The 13,876-nt window shown below is 54.6% G+C and overlaps 1 protein-coding gene across 1 annotated transcript in view; it reads right to left on the reverse strand.

Moving 5' to 3' along the window:
- Positions 1–1,323: 1,323 nt before the first annotated feature.
- Positions 1,324–13,876, reverse strand: part of HS3ST6 (heparan sulfate-glucosamine 3-sulfotransferase 6) — a 34,783-nt gene continuing 22,230 nt past the window's right edge. The window contains exon 2 of the mRNA XM_031506104.2: positions 1,324–2,070. Within this exon, the coding sequence (XP_031361964.1) occupies positions 1,452–2,070 (619 nt within the window). The 3' untranslated portion in view covers positions 1,324–1,451. The remainder of the gene's footprint in view (positions 2,071–13,876) is intronic.

A 13,876-nucleotide genomic window follows, 5' to 3' on the forward strand; every position in this document is an offset into this window, starting at 1 on the left:
CGGGCAGCTCTGGGATGCTGCACGGTGGAAGAAACCACAGCCAAAGCAGATCTGCAAATACTGCAGGGCCTGAGGGCCCTCCAAAACTCATAATTAGCTCATTAAAGAGACAAATACAAGTCACTAATAAGATCTTAGAGGTTAATTAAATGTTTTCCCCATCTTTTAATTAAGGGAAAACTAGTTAGTAGAGATTAAAGTAATTTCTGCAGCCTCCCGTGATGACCCTTGATGGCTGAAAAACTATTGAGATTATTGAACTGAATGGGCAGAGATGGGAAAATTGTGGAGAAGCTGGAATTTTCCTGCTAAGGGTTAGAAAGGCCCTGCCCTATCATGGGCCACCCAAGGAACATGGGAAGGTGACCCACAGCTCCCTCTCCCTAAACCAGGACCAGACATTTATTCAGAACTGCTCCTGTTCATTGTTTTGCTCAGCTGAGAAATTCCTACAAACTCTTTTCCACCTCCAAAAGATCTCCCAGGACTGGGGTTTGCTGCCCAGCAGGGACTGTGTCACCCCCAGAACCTGGTCCAGCAAAACCCCTCTGGCTGCGTGGCCCAGAGGTTTCCAAAGGTTTCATTCTGGGGCTGGATCCGTGCACACAAAGCCACCCTCCCCCCAAAAACGCTCCCAGTTAATGGAGATCAGCGAGGTTTATATGGAAGAATATTTAATCTGCTCAGGGAGGGGAGAGGGCTCATCTGTGCTTTTATTATTAAATATTTCTCTCTACTCCAGAAAAGTCCGTTTCTTGCCAGAAAAGGTCCGATATAAATTAGAACAAAGGGAGGAGGGTGCTGGTGGGGTGGCCATGGGCATCCCTGGACAACGTGACCAAGGGCATCCCTGGGCCATGATGACCATGACCATCTCTGGACAATGTGACCAAGGGCATCCCTGGGCCATGATGACCATGGGCATCCCTGGACCACAATGACCATGGGCATTCCTGGACCATGATGACCACAGGCATCCCTGGACCACACTGACCACAAGGATCCCTAGCCATGATGACCACAGGCATCCCTGGACCACACTGACCACAAGGATCCCTAGCCATGATGACCACAGGCATCCCTGGACCATACTGGCCATGAGGATCCCTTGACCACAATGACCACGGGCATCTCTGGACAATGATGACCATGAGGATCCCTTGACCATGATGACCATGGGTATCCCTTGACTACAGGGACCATGGCCATCCCTTGACCACGATGACCACGGCCATCCCTGGGCCATGATGACCATGGGCATCCCTGGACAATTATGACCATGAGGATCCCTTGACCATGATGACCATGGGTATCCCTTGACCACAGGGACCACGGGCATGCCTGGACCACACTGGCCATAAGGATCCCTTGACCACGATGACCACGGCCATCCCTGGGCCGCAGTCCTGGCAGCCCAGGTGCCAGCCCGGCAGCGTGCCCTGGGGCTGGGCTCAGTCCCACCCAAAATCCTGCCCTGTCATCTGGTAAAACTTCATGTTGAAGGGTCTGTAGAACTCCCGCAGGCGCTGCACCACCTGCCCGTCGATCCTGGGGTGCGGCCGCCCCTTGGACTTCCCCAGGCAGCGGGGTTTGCTCCCCACCTCCGGCTTCTTCAGGCAGGGAAAGCCCTTGGTCTGGTTAAAATAGAAATGTCTGTCTGTCACCAGCCTCTGGAGGCCCAGGAAGTCCTGCACACGGCCCATCTCCCCGGCGGGGTCGCTGACCAGCCTCTCCCCGCTGACGAAGAGGAATTTGGAGAGCGGGAAGTACTGCAGCCAGTTGTCCAGGTGCTTGGCGTAGATGCCGATCCTCACCGCGCTCCAGCTCGTGTCGATCAGCCCCGTGCTGAGGTTTTTGAAGGCCAGGGCCTGGAAGCTGGGGATGGAGGGGTTTTTGGAGAGGGTCTGCGTGTAGTCCGAGATGGCGCGGGTGACGGGGTCCCGCACCACCACGATCAGCTTGGTGTCCCGGGACATGTTGTGGATGCGCCGCGGGGCCTCCTTGGTGACAAAGTAGCTGGGGGTCTTCTCCATGGTGAGCTGTCCCTCCAGGGTCCGTGGCATCAGGCTCCTGAGGAGACAGGTGATTTATTAAAAAAATATGGATATTGATCTAGTACCAATATCCAACTGTGACGGACAAAAACTCTTTAACAGTTTAAAGTTAGAAATTGTGTGTTTATTTCATGTGGGATCATTCCCAAATCCACCCCACAGCTTCCAGGTGATTACAGAGCCTTTTTATCCATACAAGTATTGAATACACAAAATACAAGTACATATTCATAATTTTGGTACATCCCGTTCCTCACTTTGTATGCTAATCACTCCAAAAGCCATTCAGCCGGTTTGTTCCTTGAAATGGGTCGGTGTCCCTTTCATGGGGAGGGGTCCCAAAATGAGGAAGTCAATGAAGTCTTCCTCCTTCTGACCTTTCTGCCCGAGAAGAAAATCTTTTCGATAACTCACAATAAACTGCCTTGAGACCGAACAGCAAGAGCCTGCGCAGTTTTTCTTTGGAAGCACGGGTTGGAGGAGGAATTTCACCACCACACGAGACTCCAGAGCAAGGCTGGGGTCCCACAGGAAGGAGCTCCCCGTCACCCTGCCCCACCAGCAGCACCCACGGGACACCTGCAGGCTGCTGCTCCCCCTTGGAATTCCTTCCCAGCCCTGGAAATCCCTCCTGCCCTTCTCCTGCCCCCAATCCCAACTCAAACATTTTGGGAGGGGGCTGGTGTTCATCCCTGCCTCCAGTCAGGTTTCACGACCTGGAGGTTTCAGCTGGCCCCGGGGGGATCGCAGAGGAAAATCCCAGCACCAGTGGAGGTGATGCCCAAGCACCAGCTGGGAATGGAGATGCCCACCAAGGCTCCTTCCCCCTCTGCCTCCAGACAGGGAGCAGTTAACGCCAGAAAAAGACTGTTTCCTTTTCCGAAGAAAGGCAGGAAAACCCTGAGGGCCCAGCCATTGTGCTGGCTAAAATCCGCCGCTCTGATTGTTCCCTCGTGCACTTTAATGAGGCATTAATTACCGCAGAAATTACCCAGCCGCGTCACCCCGGGTGACAGAGCGGGTCCTCCCTGCCGGCAGCACGGGCACCGGCCCCGCTGCGCTCCACCCCGGGGAGAATCCATCAAACACCCGGAGCGCTTGGGAAGGGGCGCAGCGGTCACCCAGTGCCACCCCTGCCAGGGCGGGGACACCTTCCACGGTCCCAAAATGCTCCAAACCCTGCGGTGGTCTGGGACAGTGCCAGGGGCAGCCGCAGGTTCTCCGGGAATGACATCCCGGAATTGCGTCCTGGACTTGCATCCCAGAATGGCATCCAGAATTGCATCCCAGAATGGCATCCAGAATTGCATCCCGGAATTGCGTCCTGGACTTGCATCCCAGAATGGCATCCAGAATTGCATCCCGGAATTGCATCCAGAATTGCATCCCAAACTTGCATCCCAGAATGGCATCCAGAATTGCATCCCGGAATTGCAGCCCGCTGCTCGGGCTGTGCCTGCCAGGGAGCCGGGTCCCCATGGGCACAGGGACAGGGACAGTGCCAGGGCTGTGCCGGGGCAGCCACGGCTCTGCCCGGCAGCAGCTGCTCCTTCTGCCACGGGAACAGCCCGAGGTTTCCAGGATTTTTCCCCGGACTCAGGGAAGAACACTTCATTGAAAGCATTTGCTCCCTCCCCCAGCCAAGAGGCAGAAGCCATTTGTGGCTTTCACCCCCCACTTTTATTTTCATTTTTGCACAGTGCCAGCGTTTTTAGAGCCAATTCCTGCCCCTGGTGCCCTCACCTGGCAGCACAGGTACCAGTGATGTGGGAACTCAAAATGTCCCTCAGACATTTTTGGAGGTTCCAGGCCCAGGTCAGAAGCATTTTAGACCCTGGCACAGCTGGACACAGCTGTGATTTTGGGTTTGAGCCATGGAATGATTTATCAACCTTGCAGGAAGAACAAGAAGTCACAAAAGTTTAGATATTAGAGTAGAAGTAGTCACAAAGTAGAGGGAAGAATTTTTGAGTACTGTACAGGGGGGTTTTGGTTTTGTACATGGGGGTCAGAGGTTTTAAGATGGATTTGGGATTTGGGCCTGCCCTGTCCTCCCTCTTTCTTCTTCCTCACCTCCATGTTCTTGGTGATGTTGGCACTCATAGATTGGATTAGAGTAGAAAAGACCATTTAATATAGGTAATAGGCATTGGGGAAAAACTGTAAACATGTAACACGTAATGTACCATATAAAAGATAGAAAATCACCATTTAATATAGGTAATAGGCATTGGGAAAAACTGTAAACATGTAACACGTAATGTACCATATGAAAGATAGAAAATCACCATTTAATATAGGTAATAGGCATTGGGAAAAACTGTAAACATGTAACACGTAATGTACCATATAAAAGACAGCAGCAGCCCTGGGCGGGGAGAGAAGGAGGAGAAGAAGAAGAAGAAGAAGAAGAAGAAGAAGAAGAAGAAGAAGAAGAAGAAGGAGAGAAGGAGTCAGAGAGGATGTCAGGGTGTGTGTGTGCCTCTGCCTGAGCTGTGAGCAAACCACAGCAGCTCAAGGAGAAAATCTTTTAGATAACTCACAATAAACTGCCTTGAGACCAGACAACAGAGACTGCTGAGCCTTTCCTTGGAAGCTCGGGCTGGAGGAGAGACTTTTCCACCACCTGGAGCCACCCTGACCCAGGGTGGTTTTTGGCACAGTGGGATGCCCTTCAAGCATCCATGAATGCTTTTCCCATCCTTTCCGGCACTTTTTCCCCAAATTACTGCATTTACCAGAGGCTGTCCGAGCTCCTTCTGGGAATCGCCTTCCCGAGCAGGGATCGGATCCATCCCTGCCCCTCCCCGGGCTGCTCCAGGGCTAAGGAAACCCAGGGGATGGGGATTCCCCAGGAGCACAGCACAGCTCCTCCCAGCCTCCCGCCGGGGCTTCCCGGCCAGCCGAGCATCCCGAACTTGAATTCCGCTCCCGAAATGCCACAGAACATTCCGGGCTGCTTGCCCAGCCTCTCCCGACACATCCCGGCCGTGTTTCCCTGGATTTCCCAACGGCTCCATCCTCATCCTCACCCACCCCAAGCCTCGCAGCAAAGCTGAGCCAGTCCCGCTCCTCAGCGGGCAAGAAATTGTTCATTACCCAATTATTATTAATTATTACCCACAGCAAACACGGGGGATGGAGGACATGGAGAGCCCAGGCTAAACCACAGGCAGGTCCTGGAAAACCCCTCTTATCCCTCCCTTCCTCCTGCAGAGGGGCTTCGGGGCCAGGCTGAGCCCCCCAGGGCTTCCACAGCTTAATCACCACGTAATTAACAGAAGTTTTAATGAAAGGCCGGGTTGGGAGGGGCCTCCCAGCGGCTCCTGTGGCTGGGATGGGTGTAGGGATCTTCATTCCCTGAGCTGCCCCGTCCTGGGGACATCCCGGGGACATCCCGGGGTCCCCTTGGGAGCAGCAATTAATTGTGCAACACCTCCTCTTCCTCAGCAGCGCAAGCACTCCCAGCTCCCCGCACGGTAATTAAACACTTCACATTTTCATTAACGCCCTAACACTTCCCCTAAATTAGCGCGGTTAATTATTGATAACACCCAGCTCCCTCCAGCTCTGCCTTCAACCGGCAAAGAGCAGGGGCGGCTTTGTTACGCTCCATTTTAGCCCAAACATTAGGAAATTAATTAAATGTTCAGTTAATTGTTACTGACCCCAAGAGAGCACCGTGGGAATGCCAAGCAGCGCCTGCAGGTACGGGACACGGCACTGGGGGAGCCTTGGAAGGATTTGGGATTTCCAGAGGACACTGTGTGCCCAGGAGGAGGGATAAAACCCTTTTGCCTCCTGTTTAGCTGATAAATGTTTGTTTTTAATTAATAAAACAGCTGGGACTTGAGAGGCATCAGAGCAGGGGTTTCCTACATGCAGACATCCAACACATGAAAATGCTTCCTCGGTTAAGGTAACACACAATAAATTACAGCAGATAAAATGATGATAAAAATGCAGAAAGCTGCATTAAATAGTGATTAACAGCCACAGCAGGCGGGGAATCAAAGCAGACCTCAAAAACTGGGCCAACACAACTCTACAGAGTTAATTGCTTCACGATTCCTGATGATTTTTGGAGCAGAACTCCTCCCAGCACCGAGCTGAGAGACCAGGGGATGCGCTCTCAGGAGATAAGTCTCCAGCCCAAAGCATCCCTGAGTTATCACCCAGGGCAGCTCCAGGAGGAAAATGAACTCTGTCCCAGCTCCAAGCAGGAGGACAGGCTCTGCCTACAGCTCATCCCTGGAAATTCCAGGCAGAGAATTCCAGAGGGATCCAGGTCCAGCCCAAAACCCCAGATCAGCCCCACGTGGGGATGATGGGTGCTGTGGGGTTAGGGGGTGGGTGACACCGGATCAAGGCTCGCAGGTTCTGTGGTATCACCAAAATGAGAAAAAAGGGGGGTGGTGAAATCCCCTCTCCATCCATATTTTTTATAAAATAAGCCCTGAGAGAAAAGGCCAACCAAAAGGAGTGAAAGGCAGGGGTCCTGCCCGAGGGGGACACGGTGAAGCTGGCTGCAGGGCAAAGAGACTTTCCAGGCACTGGGATGGGGCTGGGCACGCTGGGGACAAACCCAGGGCTGGGGACAAAGCCAGGATTGGGGACAAACCCAGGGCACCCTGGGGACAAACCCAGGGCTGGGAAAAGGGATGGGGCTGGGAGAGGGATGAGCCAGGAGGAAAGAACTGGGAAGGGGATGGACTGGGAAGGGGATGAGCTGGGAAAGGGATGAGCTGGGAGAGGGAAGAACTGGGAGGGATGAGTTAGGAAGGGATGAACTGAGAGGGATGAGCTGGGAAGGGTGATCTGGGAAGGGGATGGACTGGGAAAGGGCTGAACTGGGAGGAACTGGGAGGGATGAGCTCCCCAAGCCGCTCGGGACCAAATTAGCCCGCGTTCCTTTTTATCCTAATTACCCTCGCCATCCCCAGCAGGTCCCGGCAGAGCCCCCCCAGCGCTCCCCATCCCCGAGCCGCCTCCATTATTTTTGATTCTTTCACCGATTCAAAACTGTGCAAATGAGGCCGCGGCTTCCCAATCAGGCCTGGCCGGGAGCTAATTGGCTTTAAGCAGGGAGACCTGAATATGCTAATGAGGGCAGTAACAAGGCTGGGATGCGCCTGGAAGGGGAGCCAAGCCCTGGGCTCCACCACGGGCTGACTGAGACCCGTCAATTAACAGGCGGGCAGATAATTTATTAATGCTCCTTTGCACCCCTCTGCCCTTTGCTCCTAATTACCGTTTGATACGTGAAACAGCGAGGGGCTTTGGCGGGTCGTGCTCCCAGCTGGAGCATCCCCAGGGGCTCCTCCTGCCCCCCAGAAACTCCGAATTCCCCCCTCGCCCCCAGAGGAGCATGGCTGGGGGGTCTCTGACCCACACGCAGGACCCCAGAGCTCTCCCATGCCACCCCACGGGGTCCCTGGGCTGGGCTCGGGAGGATGAAGAGCCAACATTTGCACCCAGTTATTAATTAACCCCCACAAGAACCGGGGCTGCCCAACGCTTTGTGGCTGCTTTTCCCACCCAAAAAATCTCCCAGAGCCCCTGGGATCCCCGGATTCCCGGCAGGAAGGTGTGGAAAAGGCCGTGTCCCCCCAACCCCGCAGTCCTCACACTCACTTCACTTCCCAAAACCCAAATTTCCATCACATTTTATGCTTGTGTGGAAGGCCAGAAGCACTGAAACCCTAAAAAACCCTCCAAACAGGGGGCTGGAAGGTGCTCAGCCATGATGGGGCATTGAATCCCCAGAAAACCCCTCAGGAAATGGGGACTGGAAGGTGCCCAGCGTGGTGGGGCACTGAATCCCCAAAAAACCCTCAGAACAGGGGGGCTGGAAGGTGCCCAGGCATGATGGGGCATTGAATCCCCAAAAAAACCCCTCAGGAAATGGGGGCTGAAAGGTGCTGAGCCATGATGGGGCACTGAATCCCCAAAAAACCTTTGGAACAGTGGAGCTGGAAGGTGCCCAGCCATGATGGGGCACTGAATCCCTAAAAACCCCTCGGAACAGGGGGGCTGGGGGCTGGCACGTGCCCAGCCTGGTGTGAGCCCGGGCTGGGGCTGTGCCCAGGGCTGCACTGGCAGCTCTCCACGGCGTGGCACCATCAGGACTCTCCTGTCCCGGAGGGGACAGGCTGTGGCAGGTGTCCTGCCCATGACCCCGCTCAGCCCAGGGCTCCGAGCTCCAAATGACCCTGGCCAGCCCCGTGGCCCGCTCAGACAGCTTGCAGATGAAGGAGCAACAGCCTGGAGATGATTTATTCAGGAATTAAAGGTTCAGTACCCCTTTGAAAGGCTGCGCCTCGGCACTGTCAGCCTTCATTGCACACAATTAAAAGGGTTTGCCTGCCCCAGCCCCCGCTCCTGCCTTCCAGGGGAAGGAAATCCAACAAAACCAAACCCCCCCAACGCCCCCGCCGAGCCCCGGCCTCGGGGGGCTCTGCTGGAGGACTCGGGAGCTCCGGAGCTCCAGCCTGGGGAGCTGCTCCATCTCTGCTCGGGATGGGGGATGGACACTGGGGTTTGGATGGACACTGGGGTTTGCTCGGGATGGGGGATGGACACTGGGGTTTGGATGGACACTGGGGTTTGCTCCCTGTTTGCAGGAGGGGATGCTCGGGGATGGAGTCCTCAAAGGAAAGCAAAGGTTGTTCCTGCAGCTGGAGCTGCACTGGGGAGGATTTATCCCTTCTCCTCCTGGTCATCCCTTCTCCTGGTTATCCCTTTTCCTCATCATCCCTCCTCCTGGCCTCCTGGTTATCCCTCCTCCTGGTTACCCCTTCTTCTCTTTATCCCTCCTCCTGGTTATTCCTCCTCCTGGTTATCCCTTTTCCTTCTGGTTATTCCTCCTCCTGGTTATCCCTTTTCCTTCTGGTTATTCCTCTTCGTGGTCATCTCTTTTCGTCTTTATCCCTCATCCTGGTTGTCCCTTCTCCTGCCTGGTCATCCCTCCTCTCCTGGTTATCCCTTCTCCTGGTTATTCCTCCTTTTGGTTATCCCTTCCCCTGGTTATCCCTTCTCCTGGTTATTTTTTCTCCTGGTTATTCCTCCTCCTGGTTACCCTTTCTTCTCTTTATCCCTCCTCCTGGTTATTCCTCCTCCTGTTTTATCCCTCTGGAGCAAACTGGACCCCTCCAGCAGCTCAGTTCCGTGCAGTGAAGGCGCTGCCAACTCCACCCGAATTCCAGCCCCGGCTCCAGCTTCCCTGTCCCACCTGGGCGGGGAGATGGGAATAAAACCCAAACCCGGCAGGGTCGGGCTGGATTCCTCCCTTCCGAGAGCTGCGGGGAGCAGCCCCCGCGGGCTCCGGCAGCAGGAATTCTATGAAAAACTTCCTTCCTCTTCAGAAAAAAAAAAAAAAAAAAAGGTTAGAAACCCGCTGGCAGCGGCGCTGGGATAATCCCTTTGCAAGGCAGTAAATTTCCCTGCAGCTCCCCCGAAGAGTAATCCGGCGGATTATTGCACCTTTCAGCACGGGCAGCCTTTCAAGAGCCTCTCCCCTCCCGTGGATCCGGTGCTTTCTGACCTGAGCTGCTGTCTGAGCAGGGGCAAACACAAATTAACCCTCCTCTGAGCCTGCAGCACAGACACTGGTGACAGGTTTTATCCCCCTGCTGACTGGGCTCCTTGGGAGTGCCAATAAATAAGGAAAAATTGCTCTCGGAGCTGCTGGGGAGGGAAGGGGGACCACTAACACTGACCATGCCAAGGTTTCTTTAAAAAAAATAAAACCAGAAAAGAATCCCCAAGACCACTCTATGTAAAGATCTTGGTTTCAATTACAAATTTAAAATCACTCTCATTAGTTCTCACTAAATTTTGCCCTCACAGCAACAGGCTGGTCCTGCCTGGTTTCCCTCCTGGATGGAGGAGAGCACAGGGAAGGCATCAAAAGGTGACAAAAATCACTGGGGTTCCACAGACAGCAGAAATAGGAATTCTTCCACTTCCTGGTGCTTGGCTCAGCAGAAGGAAAAGGAAGGGAGGGACCTGTTCCACTGTCCCAGGTTCCTCCAGCCTGGCCTGGACATTTCCAGGGATCCTGGGGCAGCCACAGCTTCTCTGGGCGCCTGTGCCAGGGCCTGCCCGCACTGCCAGGGGAGATTTATTCCCAAAACCCCATCCATCCATCCATCCATCCATCCATCCATCCATCCATCCATCCATCCATCATCCATCCATCCATCCATCCATCCATCCATCCGTCATCCATCCATCCATCATCCATCCATCCATCCATCCATCCATCCATCCATCCATCCATCCATCCATCATCCACCCTCCATCCCATCCTGTCCCTTTGGAGCCGTTTGTCCTTGTCCTGTCACCACCCCCCTGAGCACATCCGTCCCACCCCGCAGTCACTCCCAGCCCGTGGCCGCTGCTCCCCGAGCCACAGCTCCCAGCTAATTAACCCAGCCTAATTAACCAGGGCCCATTGCAGGTGGCAGCACCCACATCCTTGTCCCAGTCCCGGGGTGCAGCGAGGGGCACCCCCGGAATTCCTGCCGCTCCCGGGCCTGCAGGTGCGGGAGCAGAGGGAGCCTGGTGGGAGGCAGGAAGAGGAGGAAGAGGAGGAAGGAAGGAAGGAAGGAAGGAAGGAAGGAAGGAAGGAAGGAAGGAAGGAAGGAAGGAAGGAAGGAAGGAAGAGATGGAAGAGAAGGAAGGGAAGGAAGAGGAGGAAGAGGAGGAGGAAGAGGAGGAGGAGGAAGACAAGGAAGAGAAGGAAGGAGGGGGAAGGAAGAGAAGGAGGAGGAGGAAGAGAAAGAAGAGGAGGAGGAGGAGGAATTACCCACACAGTCTGCCAGCGGCGGCCCCTCCTGCTGGCGGCCGATTGGCAGCTGCCCTGGTCTGGCCAGCAGCTGCTGAGGGCCAGCAGAAAGTCCCCAGAGCCACGAATCATTTCAGGCTGTTTGTGGTTATTTGATCTCAGTATGGGGCGGCCGAGCCACGGGAAGGGGCGGCCGGGCTCTCCAGATGGCTCCAAGGCCACCACGGGCAGGGCTGGCTGTCCCCTGGCTGTCCCCTGGCTGTCCCCTCCCTCCCGCACAGCCAGGACAAGGAGAAGGACTCCCCAAAACATTCAGGGAATAAAAAGATCCCCCCAGCCCCACGATTCCTACCATGACCCATCCCAACGGTTTCACGTCATTTATCCAGGTTCTCCTCTTGCCAAAGGACACAAAGGAGCACTTGGTGCTTTCTGGGCTCCCATGCCACGTGCCAGGGCCACCAGGTCCTGCTGGCATCGCCGAGGCTCAGGTGCTGGGATGGAGTTAGTCGTGGTTGGATGTGATGCTCGGAAATCAGGGATGTGTGGGGTGAGCCCCTGCCCTCAGAGCAGCACCAGCTCCATCTCCAGGGGCTGATCCGTGCCCACCTCTCATGGAAGCCTCTGCAGAAACGCTTCCCAGTCTGGCTCTGCCCTGCTGGGCAAGCACCGGGCGCTGCTTGAAACCCTGGGTGAAACTTCAGCTCCCAAGCGAGCAGCAGCTGCCCTGCAGCGCTTCCAGAGCGGCCTCATTTCCACCTCAGCCCACGTCCTGCAGCCTGGGCATCCATCAGCACCAGCTCCAGAAACTTTCCAGCTCTCCTGGCCAGACCCACAGAGGAATTTGGGAGCACCGAGATCAGCAGCGACTCTGCGCCTCAATCCCCCATGCAGGGGTTCCCCCTCACTGCCCAGCCCAGCCCCCAAAGCGAGCTGGGGCACTGTGGGAACTCAAAATGTCTCTCAGACATTTTTAGAGGTTCCAGGCCTTGGTCAGAAGCATTCTAGACCCTGGCAGACAACTGAAAAACAGCTGTGATTTTGAGTTTGAGCCATGGAATGAATTACCAACTTTGGAGGTGGAACAAGCAATCACAAAAGGTTAGATAGTATAGTATAAGTAGTTACAAAGTAGAGGGGAAATTTTTTTAGTATTGTACAGGGGGGGTTTAACACATGTACAGGGGGGTTTTTACTTTGTACATGGGGGTCAGAAGTTCTAAGATGGAGGAAAGTGGGCTGATCCTGTTCTTCCTCCTTCTTTTTCCTTACCTCCATGTTCTTGGTGATGTTGGCACTCACAGATTGGTTTAGAGTAGAAAAACACTTGGCAACGTAGGTAGTAGGTATTGGGGAATAATTGTAAACATGTTATACGTAATATATCTTATAAAAGATAGCAGCAGCCCTGGGCGGAGGGAGAGACGAAGAAGACAGCAGATAGAGAGGATGTCAGGGTGTGTGTGTGCCTCTACCCAGGCCGCTGATCAAACAGCCGCAGTCCAAGAACATAATCTGTTAGATAACTAGCAATAAACTGCCTTGAGACCGAACAGCTAAAGCCTGCGGAGTTTTTCTTTGGAAGCACGGGTTGGAGGAGGAATTTCACCACCACATGGGACCCCAGAGCAAGGCCGGGGTTCTCACAGGGCACAGCCACCCTGGGGGGCTGCGGGGTCCAGGCAGGTGTGGGATCCCAGCTCATCCCTCCGGCTGCCTCCAGACCCTGGCACCGAGTCAAAAACACCTGTGGCATCAATTTTAGCCCGTGGAAAAAACTGCCAACTCTGTGTGAGGAATTACAAACCACAAGGGTTTGAGTAGTGTGGTAGTTGAATTAACACAGGGTGAAAAAGTAGAATTTTTGGGGATTTTAGAACAGGGTTCAAGGGGACAAGATGGAGGGATTTGGGTGTGTCCTGACCTTCTCCTTGCCCTCCATGTCCTGCTGTGCTGGTGACACTTTTCTCTTGGTTTAAGGTACAGACACAGTGTCCAACAGAAATGATATTGGCACGTTATGGTAAATACAGTACATCCAAAGTCACCTGCAGGGACACAGGGACACAGGCAGGAGTGCCCAGCCCTCACCTCATGCCACTTTCCAGGCTGAGCAGAGCAAGGAGCCACAAGTGCATCTCAAAGGAGAGAGGTTTCACATCCCCAAAATCTCCCAGGTGAGAACAAACCACAGCCTCGTCCCCCTCCCCACCTCCCTCAGCCAAACCCCTGCACCCCCAGCTCAGAGCCTCCTCCTCACTTTGGGGGCTCCCAGGGGAAGTGTCACCCCAAACGCCCTGTCCTGGCCACCAGCCTCACCCTCAGCTGCTGTGTCCCCCCCGAGCAGGTTCTGCCTGTCCACAGCCACGTCCCACACGTGTCCCAGCTGAGGATGGCTCCAGGCTGGAGGAGCTCATCTGTCCCCTCCTGCTCCAGAGCCCAGAACTGGTTTTTGTGGTGTTTGTCTCGGGTCTGTCACGCTGCTCTCGTTGGGATGGAAAAGAAAACTCATCCAGTTTTCCACAGGAACAACAAAGATGCCCCATCTGTGTCAAATTTGTAATCCAGCCTGAGGCAAGACGGGAAACAAATTTAGCTTTTTTTTTTTATATATACTATCAGAAAAAGCCTCATTTCCTGGCGAGGAGCTTCACCCACAGCATGGCAGGGCCAGGAGCCACCATGCCCAAACTTCTCTGTGCCATCCCATCCAGCAAAAGGGAATTGGGAGAGGATCCCCAGCATGGAGCAAACGCTTCTGGTCTCCTGAACCTGCTCAGCCCCTGCCAGCGTGTGCAGGGCCCCCCTGCAGCCCCTCACACCGACCCCACAGCTGCTGCCTGCACAGCTAAGGGAGAAACCCCCAAATCCAGCCCAGCCTGGACCACCTGGGAGGCTTGGGAATGTGGGGATGCTGCTGGGAGCCCCCTCCCCCTGCTCAGCTGGTCCCCAGGTGAAGGAAATCCCCACTGAGGAGAGAGCTGGGCTGGATTATGAACTTTGCTGCACAAAAAAAAAAAAAAAAAGGAAAGCT

This window comes from Lonchura striata, chromosome 16 (genome assembly GCF_046129695.1).
Source record: "Lonchura striata isolate bLonStr1 chromosome 16, bLonStr1.mat, whole genome shotgun sequence".
In the NCBI taxonomy this organism is placed as follows: domain Eukaryota; kingdom Metazoa; phylum Chordata; class Aves; order Passeriformes; family Estrildidae; genus Lonchura; species Lonchura striata.